Source organism: Gorilla gorilla, chromosome 20 (genome assembly GCF_029281585.2).
Source record: "Gorilla gorilla gorilla isolate KB3781 chromosome 20, NHGRI_mGorGor1-v2.1_pri, whole genome shotgun sequence".
Classification (NCBI taxonomy): domain Eukaryota; kingdom Metazoa; phylum Chordata; class Mammalia; order Primates; family Hominidae; genus Gorilla; species Gorilla gorilla.
The window spans coordinates 61504207-61518567 of NC_073244.2; the positions used below are offsets into that span (position 1 = coordinate 61504207).

A 14361-nucleotide genomic window follows, 5' to 3' on the forward strand; every position below is an offset into this window, starting at 1 on the left:
TCCTCCCTTAAGGATCCCCTTTTGGTTTCAAACCCCATCCTTCCCAACATCCTGGGTGCCCCCCCCAGCTCTGGCCTCCCTAGTCACCCCACTTAGATCCTGTACATAGCACAGCCTGTCCCCAAGCGGGGAGGAGGAGGAGGGTGCCAGAAATTCCTAGGGTGTCCCTGTCTTCGTTGCCCCCCACAGCATCCAACAGAGAAGAGAGGAGCGGCCACTTCGATCAACAGCTCCCCCCGCAACCTCGAGTTGTGCTGCAGACGGCATCCCGTTTCCTCCCCCTCACCCCCCAACACACACACACAACATCGGTCTCTCCCCACCCGAATCCTGATGCTTGGAAGAGGCTGGAAGGGTGTTCCAGAACCTTGAGGAAGGGGTGGGAGCTTGGGGCGAGGGGTGCTGGGGGCCTGGATGCCCTCAAGGTCCTTGGCAGGGGTATTAATAGCAGACTCATAGCTCTGACATGGGAGGGGAGAGCGAGAGGAGAGAGAGAGAGGACCGGCCGGCGATGGGGGGACTGATGGAGGGAGGGGGGTACAGGGAGAAGGTGAGATAGAGAGATGGAGGCACAGGGATATGGGGCATCAGGTATGTGGGGCTGGGGAGAGGGAGCCAAGTGTCAGAGAAATGGGGGCGTGAAAGGTCTGAGGTGTAGGGACTCAGGAAAAAGGGGCTCAGAGAGGGAGAGAGAGAGGGTGGAGGAGAATCCCTGAGGGACAGGGGAGCTAGGTGGGGGTCAAGACCCCTGCCCACCATTCAAACCCCCTCCCTCCATGAGGCTCCTTGCCAACTTCCCCTGTCCTAGATTTGGGGGTCCACATTCCCACCACCATCCCTGCATCCCCTGTCCCCCCCGCCTTACCTTTTCATGACCCCGTTCTGTTGGGGGGATGGCGGGGGGGCCAGGACCGGAACCCGGCGTCCAGCGACCCCAAGATTCCGAGGAGGGCTCAGAGAGCCGATGTCGGGGGGCAGGCCCCGGGGCGGCGGCAGTGGTGGTGGCGGCGGCAGCAGCGGCGGCAGCCCGGACCTCCTGTCTGTCCCTGGCTCCGTCTCTCCTTCCTCTTCCTTGGTCCTGTCCTGCCCTGTCTCTCCCCCAAGGTTGCGGCCACCTGGACTAGGCGAGGACGTGGCTACACATGTTGCTCTGGAAGTTGGGCCCCGGACATTGCGGAGGCTGTCGGGGTGTCCTCTTGCCGCCCCGACCCCGTGGGGATCCCCCCTCCGCCCACCCGGGGTGCCCCCCTCTGCCGCTTCAGCCCCGGCTCCTCCCCCCTTTCCATGTGTCCAGTCCCGCCTCTCCCTGGCTCACTCGCACCCCCGCTTTGTGCCCTCAGCCCCCCCACTCCCCCCTTCCAGCGTCTGTGTCTATCTGTCTGTCTGGGTCACCTCTGAAGCTAGTGGCTGGTGTGTGCATATGAGGAGCGGGAGATTGCCTGCTTGGGGAACTGCTTGCCCCTTCCTCGCTTGGCCACCTCTAGATCCCCCCCTTGACTCCCCCACTCTCAAACACAGGCAGAAACACACATACACTCACGCACACACGCACGACCTCACTTCCCTGGGATTCCCCCTCAACACCCCCAGAGCTTGAGGAGGGACACACACATAGACACACACACAGAGTGGGGGGGGTCTAATGGGGGCCAGGCTGCCACTGCTGATAGGGGCTGTTTGGACAGACAGGAGGACACAGGCAGCCGGGGACACCCAGACGCCTGGCCGGACGCAGGCAGGAGGCACAGAACCCAGGTACACACCATCCATCTGGGTTTGGCGGGGCCGGGGGGAAGGAGTGGGAGCCCCACAACATCCAGGCAGGCGGCTCAGGGTCGGTACAGACAGACAGACCCCTCCCTCCCTCCGCCGCCGCAGCGCTTACAGACACACCCCCCCTCCACCAGCCAGCCCCAGACACCCGGACACACAGATCCTCACCGGGCAGATGGCAGACGCTCGAGAGACCCCTGGGGGCCGGGCGGACCCACCCAGGCAACACCCCCCAGCAGGCACCGGTGGCCGAGGGAGGCTGCGGGAGGCTGCGGGCGAGGGTGGCGGCGGCGGCCGCGGCTTGGAGGAGCTGGAGCGGGAGGGACTCACACACTCGCTGTGTTCTCGCACACACACTCACTCGGGATGCGATTAAAATTCAGTCCCCGTCTGCCACTGCCGGGAGACCCACAGCCCCCCCTCCTGGCCTCCCTGGGGACCCCTTCTCCTGCCAGGCTTGGGGAGGGGGCCGCCCCCCACCCCTAGCTGCCAGCCTCTGCCTTCCTCCTGGGACAAGGGAGTGAGGGGCTGAAAATAAAAAGGGAGGAAGAAGTCGGGCTGGGGACAGGCAGGCAGGGACTCAGAACCCGGTATGGAGACACCAGCTTCAGAGCTAGACTCCAGGGCTGGGGGTTGCTGCCCTCTGCCCCCGCCCTGCCTTGAGGCTCTGGAAACAGGAGGCCTTTCCCTGACTTCAGTGTTCGCCATACTAAGACCCAAGCTGTGGCTTTTATTGCCCCAGAAGGCCAGGCTTGAAAACCAGGTCTCCACCCTGGACCCAGGAGTCCCGCCCCCCAGCCCCTCCTCCCTCAGACCCAGGAGTCCCCTTCTCTACTGGGACCCAGGAATTTGGGGACCGCCTCCAAGTCAGAGTCTCTTTTAAGGACTCAGTCATCCCGACTCTCCCCCATACAAGCCACCCTCAGGGACCCAAGACTCGTGGATGTCACCCTTGGGCACCCAGTCCTTCCAGCCCTCTGAAGAAACCAACATGCCTGCACCCCTTCTTTTATTGAGGGACCCTGGCCTCCATCACCTGTGGGTACCCCATCATCCAGAAGGGAAGCCGCATCTGTCCCCTCATAGACGCAGGAGTCCAGACCACAGGCTGTTCCCCGAGGGTCCCACACCCAGATGCCCAGCATTCCCCTCCTGCTAGAGGGCTGGGCCCGGCACTTTTATAAAGCCACCCGTGTGGCTCTGGGGTAGAGCGTGGGGCAGGACACTGGGGCCTCTGAGGGTGGAAGAGGGTGTGTGTGTGTGGGCAGGGCAGAAACTCTGGAGCAGGGGGGAAGCCAGGGCGAGGGGCTCCTGAGGTAGTTTGGGTCAGAGTTTCGGCCTTGAGCCTCCTGGGTGGGGCTCCTGTTTCCTTCATCCTCAAGGTCTGGGAGAACAGGGCGAGGTGCACATTCCTGAAAAAGAAGAGAATCAGGGCCTAAATCTGTGGGTTGTAAAGGGAGAAACTGTAGATCTAGATTCTTAAGGTTAGGATGTTTGATCCATAAGATGGTGGGGGTGGGAACCTAAGTTCCAAGGAACAGCGTCCTAGGAGGGAAAAGGGCTGGGGCCCTGAACTCCTGGGTCTGAGGGAGGAGGGGCTGGGGCCCTGGACCCCTGGGTCTGAGGGAGGAGGGGCTGGGGGTCTGGACTCCTGGGTCTGAGGGAGGAGGGAATGGGGCCCTGGACTCCTGGGTCTGAGGGAGGAGGGGCTGGGGGCCTGGACTCCTGGGTCTGAGCGAGGAGGAGCTGGGCCTGGACTCCTGGATCTGAGGGAGGAGGGGCTGGGGGTCTGGACTTCTGGGTCTGAGGGAGGAGAGGCTGGGGGTCTGGACTCCTGGGTCTGAGGGAGGAGGGGCTGGGGACCTAGACTTCTGGGTTTGACGAACGGGCTGGGGCCTTGAGTCCTGGGTCTAGGGGAGGAAGTAGGTGGGGTATCTTTCTTGTCTTCTGGGGGATTGGAGTTAGAGTGCCTGAAAGCTGCAAAAGCTAGCAGCTGAGCCTCCGGGTCCCTGCAGGATTTTTCAAGCTCAGACGGGGCAGTCTCTACATCCCTGCAAGGGCTGAGGCTGGTGTACTGGACTGCGTCTCTTCCAGAGACACAGACTGCCTGGGCGAACCGGTGCTGGATTTGGCACTTTCCGAACCCTGCGACCCTCCCAAGTTCCTATGGGGCAGCTTTGGGGGTGCGTTTAGCGCCGCCACGGCAAAGCAGGAGGTGGGCGATAGGGGGCGCCGGGGATCCAGGCCCCGCCTTCGGGGGCGGAGCCTCTCCTCACGGACTCCTCCCCCTCCCGCTCTCCTCCCTCTTCCCGGCTCCAGCTCCGCCGCCAGCTCCGGCCTTTGCTCCCCCTCCCAGAGTCCCCTCCCCGGAGCGGAGCGCACCTAGGGTCCCTCTCCCGTCCCCCCAGCCCAGCTACCCGTTCAGACCAGCAGCCTCGGGGGGCACCCCCCCGCCAGCCTGCCTCCCTCCCGCTCAGCCCTGCCAGGGCCCCCCAGCCATGAATCTCTTCCGATTCTTGGGAGACCTCTCCCACCTCCTCGCCATCATCTTGCTACTGCTCAAAATCTGGAAGTCCCGCTCGTGCGCCGGTGAGAGGCCCACCAGGGCTGGCGAAGGAGAGAGATTGCGGGCGGGGGTTGGGGGGTGTCGCAGGACTCAGGAAGGGTTTGGGGGCACTAGGGGCACAGGTTCCACCCCCACTGCTTGCTGGGGATCTCTCTTCTAGGTTCTGGGTCTCCAGGGGATCAGCTCCCTTCCCCAGACTGGCGGGGGTGCATACAGTTTCATGTGAATGGCTTTAGGCCCCCAATTCAGCCACCCCCAGCCCCAATCTGGGCAGCCCGAGGGTTCACGGACCGGGAACAGGGAACCATGGCAGGCGGGGAGGTGGCTGTGAGTTGGTGACGTGGACCGTGGCGGCCAGGAAGGGAACGGGAGGGAGGTGACCGGATCCGGGGCCTGAGGTCAGGGAAGGTCCTCCCTAGGCCTCACCTCAGGTCCAGACTGCGGGAGGACCCTGAGGGGCCAGGGGTAGCCATGAGGCCTAGTCTGGGACGGAGCCTCGGGCTGGAGTAGCTTCGGGGGCCTGGGCTGCCCCCTGGCTGTGGTCCGTGGGAAAGGGCCCTGCTCAGGCGGGGCGGGCTGGGGAGGCCTCCGGGGACAGCTGCACTCCAGAGCTGCCTCCAGGCTGGTCCCGGGCGCCGTGCCTTAGTTTATTGCCCATGCAGCCCACCCCCAGCTTCCTCTCTCCTTCTGTCTGTCTGTCTCTCTGTCTCTCTCTCTGTCTCTGTCTCTCTCTCTCTTTCTCTGTCTCTGGACCACAGGAATTTCAGGGAAGAGCCAGGTCCTGTTTGCTGTGGTGTTCACTGCCCGATATCTGGACCTCTTCACCAACTACATCTCACTCTACAACACGTGTATGAAGGTAGAGGCTCCACCCCACCTCTCTGGCCCCCACTGAGGCAGAGGAGCCTGGTGTGGGTCCCAGACTCCTAGGTCTGAGGGAGGAGGGGCTGGGGGCCTGGACTCCTGGGTCTGAGGGAGGAGGGGCCGGGGGCCTGGACTCTTGGGTCTGAGGGAAGAAGGGACTGGGGCCTGGACTCCTGGGTCTGAGGGAGGAGGGGTTGGGGGTCTGGACTCCTGGGTCTGAGGGAGGAGGGGCCGGGGGCCTGGACTTTTGGGTCTGAGGGAGGAAGGGACTGGGGCCTGGACTCCTGGGTCTGAGGGAGGAGGGGCTGAGGGCCTGGACTCCTGGGTCTGAGGGAGGAGGGGCTGGGGGCCTGGACTCCTGGGTCTGAGGGAGGAGGGAATGGGGCCCTGGACTCCTGGGTCTGAGGGAGGAGGGGCTGGGGGCTTGGACTCCTGGGTCTGAGGGAGGAGGGGTTGGGGGTCTGGACTCCTGGGTCTGAGGGAGGGGCCTGGACTCCAGGGTCTGAGCCTACTGGGGCACAGGCCTGTGAGTTGAGGCCCCTTCTCATCATCTCCCTCCTCAGGTGGTCTACATAGCCTGCTCCTTCACCACGGTCTGGTTGATTTATAGCAAGTTCAAAGCTACTTACGATGGGAACCATGACACGTTCAGAGTGGAGTTCCTGGTCGTTCCCACAGCCATTCTGGCATTCCTGGTCAATCATGACTTCACCCCTCTGGAGGTAGGCGCCTTGCTGTGACTCCTTATTTGGGGGGATGGTTGTGGCAGAGTAGCTATGACAGGAGACCCTCTCACAGGCTTCCTTCTGCAGGGTGTGCCCAAACTGCCTTATTTTAGGATGCATAAGTTCAGTGCATGGGCTCTGGGGTCAGAGGAAATTAACACAACAGCAGCAAGACTCGCTATGTGTCAGTCACTACCCTAAGCATTTCACCTACTTACTTTTCTCAGCAGCCCCACTTTACAGATGAGGAAACTGAGGCTTAGGGATTCTTTTTTTTCTGGAGACAAAGTCTCGCTCTGTTGCCCAGGCTGGGGTGCAGTGGCATGATCTCGGCTCACTGCAACCCCCGCCTCCCAGGTTCAAGCAATTATCCTGCCTCAGCCTCCCGAGTAGTTGGGAAGACAGGTGCACATCACCATGCTCTGCTAATTTTTGTATTTTTAGTCCAGACAGGGTTTCACATGTTCACCAGGCTGGTCTTGAACTCCTGGGCTCAAATAATCTGCCTGTCTTGGCCTCCCAAAGTGCTGGGATTACAGGCGTGAGCCACCATTCCTGGCCCAGCCTTCTTGAATTTGAATTCCAAATCTGCTAGTTTCTTTTTTCTTTCTTTCTTTCTTTCTTTCTTTCTTTCTTTCTTTCTTTCTTTCCTTCCTTCCTTCTTTTTCTTTCTTTCCTTCTTTCCTTCCTTCCTTTCTTCCTTTCCTTCTTCCTTTCCTCCTTCCTTTCTTCCTTTCCTCCTTCCGTCCTTTCTTTCTCTTTCTTTCTTTCCTTTCTTCCTTTCTTCCTTTCTTCCTTTTCTTCCTTTCTTTCTTCTTTCCTTTCTCTTTCGACAAAGTCTCGCTCCGTTGCCCAGACTGGAGGCAGTGGCACGATTCTGGCTCACTGCAACCTCCACCTCCCAGGTTTAAGCGATTCTCCTGCCTCAGCCTCCCGAGTAGCTGAGATTGCAGATGCCCACCACCAATCCAGGTTATTTTTTGTATTTTTAGTAGAGACAGGGTTTCAACATATTGGCCAGGCTGGTCTCGAATTCCTGACCTCAGGTGATCCACCCTCCTCAGCCTCCCAAAGTGCTGGGATTACAGGCATGAGCCAGCGCGCCCGACTCCAAATCTGCTAGTTTCTATTAGCATGATCCCGTGCATGTGACTTGACCTCTCTGTACCTCGGTTTCCACATTTGTAAAGTTGTGATCAGGTCATTGTGAGAATTTACTGAGACTTTGCAGCACTGCCTGGTGTCAAAACACATAAAGACTCTACAATCAGAGTGTAAGGATTTGGACCCTGCCTCTACCATGTAGCAGCTATGGCATTCTGGGCAAATCACATAACTACCCTGTGCCTCAGTTTCGTCATCTGTAAAATGGAGATAATCAGTTCCTATGTCATAGGGTTCAAATGAGAGGTTGGTGTTAATAAAGCACAGTATCTGGGATGAGGTAGGAAGTGCTGTGTCAATCAATGTTCAATGACTGAAGTGTTTAGTCCCATCTCTGATACTTTTACTTTTAAATGTTCACTGTTAATGATTTTTATTCCATGGTGTTTTGCTGGGACCTGTACAAACTCCTGGGAGGAATTTTGCGAGAGCCAGTGCTAAATTTGCGATCTCTTGCCTCCTGGGGCCTGGCAGGAATCATAAATTCAGGGTAACCTTTTCTTACCTGTGCCCACTCCTGCCTTGTAGGAAGATAGGCCTGGGTGGCCAGATGTGCTGATCTTTTCAACAGAAGCCATAATTCAGGAGTTTTCAGGCAAGATGTCTCATTTTAAAATTTTAGCCACAGATTCAGACTATATTTCTTTCTTTTTTTTTTTTTTTCTTTTTTGAGATGGACTCTCATTCTGTCGCCCAGGCTGGAGTGCAGTGGCACAATCTTGGCTCACTGCAACCTCTGCCTCCCAGGTCAAGTGTTTCTCCTGCCTCAGCCTCCCGAGTAGCTGGGATTACAGGTGCTTGCCACCACGCCTGGCTAATTTTTGTGTTTCTAATAGAGATGGGGTTTCACCGTGTTGACAGGCTGGTCTTGAACTCCTGGTCTTAAGCAATTCTCCCATCTCGGCTTCCCAAAGTGCTAGGATTACAGGCATGAGCCACCGTGCCTGGCCTTCAAAATATATCTCTAAAAGCACTATACAGGCCAGACAAATCCAACAGAGGGTGACTTTGGCCCATGGGTCAGAGATATCAGAGGGAGGCTGCATCATGCTGTGGTGGGAATCCTGGGCTTGGCTCCAGGCCCTGGACTTTGCAAACATATTGTTACCACCTTGCTTGGATCACTTATCCAAGCCCTTGACTTAGCTCATAACTGCCCTGTTGACTAGGGATTACTAGACCCATTTTGAAGATGGGGAGACTGAGGCTGAGGGAGGTAGTGCGGCTTGCTAAAGGTGGAGGAGGCCAGACCAGAACCCAGGCGTCTTTTTTTTTTTTTTTTTTTTTAAGTCTTGCTGTGCCACCCAGACTGGAGTGCAGTGGCACGATCTCTGCTCACTGCAACCTCTGCCTCCCAGATTCAAGCAATTCTCGTGCCTCAGCGTCCCGAGTAGCTGGGATTATAGGCATGAGCCACCACACCCAGGTAAAATTTTTTTGTATTTTTAGGAGAGACAGGGTTTTGCTATGTTGACCAGGGTGATCTTGAACTCCTGGCCTCAAGTGATCCACCTGCCTCAGCCTTCCAAAGTGCTGGAATTACAGGTGTGAGCTGCCGTGTCTGACCTAAGGAAAATATTCTTTAAAAATTCAGACATCAGGCTGGGTGCAGCGGCTCACGCCTGAATCCCAGCACTTTGGGAGGCTGAGACAGGTGGATCGTGGATCACGAGGTCAAGGGTTCAAGACCAGCCTGGCCAAGATGCTGAAACCCCGTCTCTATTAAAAATACAAAAATTAGCCGGGCATGGTGGCATGCACGTGTAATCCCAGGTACTTGGGAAGCTGAGGCAGGAGAATCACTTGAACCCGGGCAGCAGAGGTTGCAGTGAGCTGAGATCGTGCCACTGTACTCCAGCCTGGGTGACAGAGCAAGACGCCGTCTCAAAAAAAAAAAAAAAAAAAAAAAAATTCAGACAGCATGGAATAGATAAAAATGCAAGACTGGGCGCAGTGGCTCACGCCTGTGATCCCAGCACTTTGGGAGGGTGAGGTGGGTGGATCACTTGAGGTGAGGAGTTCAAGACCAGCCTGGCCAACGTGGTGAAACCCTGTCTCTACTAAAAAAATACAAAAATTAGCAGGGCGTGGTGGTGAATGCCTGTAATTCCAGCTACTTGGGAGGTTAAGGCAGGAGAATCACTTGAACCCGTGAGGTGGAGGTTTGCAGTGAGCCGAGATTGCGCCACCGCACTCCAGCCTGGGTGACAAGAGTGAAACTCGGCCTCAGGAAAAAAAAAAAAAAGCAACAGACCTTCTGTCTCTCTTTAAACTGTGACTCTGTTCCCTAAGGGCAACCCCAGGGGTGAGAGTTGAATGGGCATCAATTTAATGGGTTCGTTTCCCAGCAGCATCAACTAACCTGGCTTCATGAGAGCCTCCCTGGAGGATTCTGGATGATTCTGGGAGCAGGTCCTGGACTCTACCTGCTTCAGTGGGAATCTGGACATGTTTCTTATCCTTTGGGCCTCAGTTTCCTCATCTGTACAATGGGAATGACAACAGTACCTACCTCATGGGGTTAAGGCTCAGGCCAGTTAACACCCTAAGGAGCGATGCCTTGGTTGTCGTAAATGCTAGAAAAGCATGAGTTGTTATGAATAGGTCCTGGTGCCCCCCACCTTCCTCCCACAAACCAAGACAACCAAGGAGCCACACCTGCCACCTGGCTTTGCTCTCTGAGGTTTCAGTGTGTCTGCAGATCACAGATCACCCCAGGTGGCACTTTCAGGGAGCTGGGGACTGAAAGGGGGCTGGCAGATGTCTTCTTCCCTGTCCCATGATGTCCTGTCCTGCTCATGAATGATGGTTGTCACTGCTCCCTAAATGGTGGCCTGTGCTGAGCACATGGGGACCCCTTTATAGATGCTAACTCCCATTTCCTCACTCATTCAGGAACTGTGCTAGGTCCTAGGGCCACGGGGTGAACAAGAAGTAGGATCCCAGCCCTCACAGAGCTCAATTGCTGGTGCGAGTGGCCAGGAAGGAGATAAGATGGGGTGATGTGACAGTCCTGGGGGAAGGATGGCCAGGGAGGGTCCCTCTCGGGAGGTGACTAATGAGCTGAGGCTGGGAGAATACGGAGGAGGCAGATGTGTGACAGTGTAGGGGAAGAGCTTTTCCTGCTGTGGGAACAGCATATGCAGCCTGCCACAAGAAATGGCATGTGGGCCCGGCACGGTGGCTCATGCCTGTAATCCCAGCACTTTGGGAGGCCGAGGCAGGCAGACCACCTGAGGTCAGGAGTTCGAGACCAGCCTGGCCAACAAGGCAAAACCCTGTCTCTACTACAAATACGAAAATTAGCCGGGCCTGGTGGTGGGCACCTGTAATCCCAGCTACTCAGGAGGCTGAGGCAGGAGAAACGCTTGAACCCAAGAGGCAGAGGCTGCAGTGAGCTGAGATCACCCCACTGCACTCCAGCCTGGGTGACAGAGTGATACTCCATCTCAAAAAAAAAAAAAAGAAAAAGAAAAAGGAAGGGAAATTACCAATGCAAGATTCCAACCCAGCCTGCCTTTCAGAGAGGCGCAATTGCAAAGTGTTCATGAGGACGGACTGCGAATCCTTGGTTCGAATCATTGCTCTGCTGCTTGCTGGCTACATGGTCTTGGGCGAGTATCTTACCTTCTCTGGTGTCAGTTTCCTCATCTGTAGAATAAGTGTGCTAATCATAGGATGTCCTCGCCGGGCCATGGTGATGATTAAATCAGAGGTACCAGTAACTCAGGCAGAACTGTGTCTGGCACTTGGCAGCACCTGGATCACCTTCCTTCTCTCCACCTTCGCGGCACCTGTAACTGCAATGTTGTCCTCTGCCTTTTCTCCTGCCCTGTCCCCTCCCACCTCATCATGTCCCCGGCCTCTCTGCAGATCCTCTGGACCTTCTCCATCTACCTGGAGTCGGTGGCCATCTTGCCGCAGCTGTTCATGGTGAGCAAGACCGGCGAGGCGGAGACCATCACCAGCCACTACTTGTTTGCGCTAGGCGTTTACCGCACGCTCTATCTCTTCAACTGGATCTGGCGCTACCATTTTGAGGGCTTCTTCGACCTCATCGCCATTGTGGCAGGCCTGGTCCAGACAGTCCTCTACTGCGATTTCTTCTACCTCTATATCACCAAAGGTAGCTGGGATGTGGGACGGCTGGAAGGGAACCTCCTATTTCTGCAGCTCCTGCCCTCCCTGGGGACTGGGGTCTCCTTACTCCTGTATTATGCAAAGAAGGGAGCATTTCTTCGCCGGGTTTCTGGGGTGGCAGGCCTACCATCCTCCTAGGAATTCAGACCATTAGCCTCTGCCTCCCTAAGGGCTAAGGAGTTTCTGTCCTTAGCCCCCATGTCACTTGGAGTGCAGGCCAGGTAGGGCAGGGACTCAGCCCACTGAAATTCATTCATTTATGCATGCAACAAACGTATTGAGTACTTTCTATGTCCCCAGCCAGGTGCTAGGCTCTGGGGATACATTAGGAGGAGAAAAGATAGACAAAGGCCTCCATTTCCCTTTTATTCTGGTGGGGGAGATGGTGAATGAACAAGTAAAGAAAGAGAATTGGTTGGGCATGGTGGCTCATACCTGTAATCCCAGCACTTTGGGAGACTGAGGCAGGGAGATTTCTTAAGCCTAGGAGTTCCAGAGCAACATAGCAAGACCCTGTCACTATAAAAAATAAAAAAATAAAAAAATTAGCTGGGCATGGTGGTGCATGCCTGTGGTCCCAGCTCCTTGAGAGGCTGAGGTGGGAGAATTGCTTGAGGAGGTCGAGGCTGCACGGAGCTGTGACTATGCCACTGCACTCCAGCCTGGGCTACAGAGTGGGACCTTGTCTCAAAAAAAGAAAGAAAGAAAATTGCCAGTAGTGGGAAAGGGTAGGAAAGAAAGAAACCAGGAATGTATCTGTGAGTCCTGGGGGACCTCCCTCCCTGTGGATCTGCCCATCTAGCGTGCCTGCCCTGCTCTGGCTGTGGGAGGCTGTCCCCTCCCTGCAGGGGCCCCAGCGGTAATGCCCTCCCTGTTTTCTCTCCTCACAGTCCTAAAGGGGAAGAAGTTGAGTTTGCCGGCATAGCCCCGGTCCTCTCCATCTCTCTCCTCAGCAGCAGCGGGAGGCAGAGGAAGGCGGCAGAAGATGAAGAGCTTTCCCATCCAGGGGTGACTTTTTTAAGAACCCACCTCTTGTGCTCCCCATCCCGCCTCCTGCCGGGTTTCAGGGGGACAGTGGAGGATCCAGGTCTTGGGGAGCTCAGGACTTGGGCTGTTTGTAGTTTTTTGCCTTTTAGAGAAGAAAAAAAAAAATCTTTCCACTCTTTAGTTTTTGATTCTGATGACTCGTTTTTCTTCTACTCTGTGGCCCCAATTTTTATAAAGTGTTTTTGAGTGTCCTATGGGCCGGGGCAGGGTCCAAGATCTTTTCCCTTCCCCAGGCCCCTCGGCTCCCTCCCAGATCCCACCCCCAGCCCCACTGGTTGCCAAACACTAAATCTGCCGACACCCATCTGCCCCACCTCCTGCCATGGCCATGAACCGCAACCCCCACTAAATTTCTAGATTGGGGATAGGGAGAAAGGGAGGCCCAGGAAGGTCTCCCCTGATTTTTTTTCATAGTAATTTTTTTCCCCAGAGTTTGAATTTTTTGGTCTTCTCCTGGTTTTTTGGCAAATTAGGGGGGCCCGGGGCTCAAGTGCGGGAAGGGGGCTGGCCCAAGGGTCCCATGGCTCTCACACCATGTTTTTGTACAGAACTGATGGTTGAATCTTTGTTCTCTTGAAATAAACAGAAGAAAATGAAACCTTTCTTTTGCTGCTCCTTGCCACTCTGTCTCTGGTGTGTATGGGGTCCCGCCCCCGCCCCTCTTTCTGCTTCTGCTTTTGCCTTATTGACTATCTGCAGGCGACAAGGCCTGGGAGGAGCAGGAAGAGGAGAAACTGGGTCTCCCAAGACTCTCAGCTATGCAGTTCCTCGCCGTGCTGCTGGGAAGAGGTTTTGGAGAGAATCTTGAAGAGTCTTCTTACCTTGGCACAGAACTTGTCTGATGGTTCTCCAAACCCTCAGGGTTGCAGAGGACCTTCAGGAGCATTGGCTGGGCATGGTGGCTCATGCCTGTAATCCCAGCACTTTGGGAGGCTGAGGCGGGCGGATCACCTGAGGTCAGGAGTTCGAGACCAGCCTGGCCAACATGGCAAAACCCCGTCTCTACTAAAAATACAAAAAAAAATTAGCTGGGCGTGGTGGTGTGCCCCTGTAGTCCCAGCTACTCAGGAGGCTGAGGCAGGAAAATTGCATGAACCCAGGAGGCGAATATTTCAGTGAGCCGAGATCACACCACTGTACTCCAACCTGGGCAACAGAGTGAGACTCCATCTCAAAAAAAAAAAAAAGAGCATGTATGTCAGGGATCACACATGGGCAGCCCCCGTCCTTCCCTCACTTGACATTTTTTGTTGAGGCATTCTGTTTCCTTAAAAAAAGAGAATGGGTCGCTAGCCTTTAAAAACCAGATTTTCACATTTCTGGCTTCTCTTGAAAAAAAAAAAAATCCATCAGTCTAACAATGCTGGGTCCTCATTTCTGGGTGGCAACAGATGGCTGGATTTGAATGGATGGGACGCAGCTCTTTTCACCACAGTCCCCAGGACTTGGCTGCAGGCTTGTTACATTTATTATTGGGCTGATGCTGTGTGGTTATTTTTGTTTGTTTGCGAAGTTAAGAGGAAAGTGAAATATTTTCCTTGTCTCTCTCCAGATTGGCCTCACACCTGGCCTATTTTCTTCACTTACGTTACCTGCCTGGCTGTTGTTGGCTTTTGGATTTTTGACCCTTGACTAGGTCAAACTTCCTAGATGTCCTCTAAGACCTTCCTAACTGTCTGCAGCTTCCCTGGAGGCTGGCTCTGGAAGCCTGAGGAGGCAGGGAGCTGGCGTTTCCTGAGCACTTGATATGTGCCAGGTACTGTGTGTGACGTAGATGAGCTCCTGCCACCCTCAGCATCCCTACAGAGGGGGCAATTTGTGGATGAGGAAACAGGTTCAGAGGGGTGAGTGGCAAAGGTGGGCTTTGCACCTGGGCTTCGTGATGCCAGAGCTTGTGTGTTTAACCAACGCTGTGTGGTTTTTCAGTCGGTTTTTTGTTTCTTTTTCTTAAGTCAAGGGACCTTCTGTTTAGATTTGTGCCTGGAAGCCCGATATGGAAAACACAGGAGCGGGGCTGCTCGCTCGCTGGGGTTGACTGGGGAAGGGGGTTGTGTTGCTGCCTGCTCAGCCCAAGGCACCTCT

At 55.7% G+C, this 14361-nt stretch overlaps 2 protein-coding genes across 3 annotated transcripts in view; one reads left to right on the forward strand and one right to left on the reverse strand.

Moving 5' to 3' along the window:
- GRIN2D (glutamate ionotropic receptor NMDA type subunit 2D) overlaps positions 1-2141 on the reverse strand; it is a 54055-nt gene extending 51914 nt beyond the window's left edge. The window contains exons 1-2 of the mRNA XM_031004034.3: positions 1942-2141; positions 866-1150 (exon numbers count right to left, since the gene is read on the reverse strand). The gene's annotated coding sequence lies outside the window, so the exon portion shown is untranslated. The remainder of the gene's footprint in view (positions 1-865; positions 1151-1941) is intronic.
- Positions 2142-3434: 1293 nt separating this feature from the next.
- Positions 3435-12877, forward strand: KDELR1 (KDEL endoplasmic reticulum protein retention receptor 1). 2 transcript variants are annotated; one of them, XM_019016068.3, is made up of 5 exons: positions 3435-4362; positions 5098-5198; positions 5767-5925; positions 10966-11218; positions 12123-12877. In XM_019016068.3, the coding sequence occupies exons 1-5, from the start codon at positions 4272-4274 to the stop codon at positions 12155-12157; spliced, it is 639 nt and encodes a 212-aa protein (XP_018871613.1). In that variant the 5' UTR covers positions 3435-4271; the 3' UTR covers positions 12158-12877. The 2 variants fall into 2 exon arrangements, with proteins under 2 accessions (XP_018871613.1, XP_063557635.1); XM_063701565.1 differs by having other exon boundaries at positions 4048-4362; positions 10966-12877.
- Positions 12878-14361: the final 1484 nt, after the last annotated feature.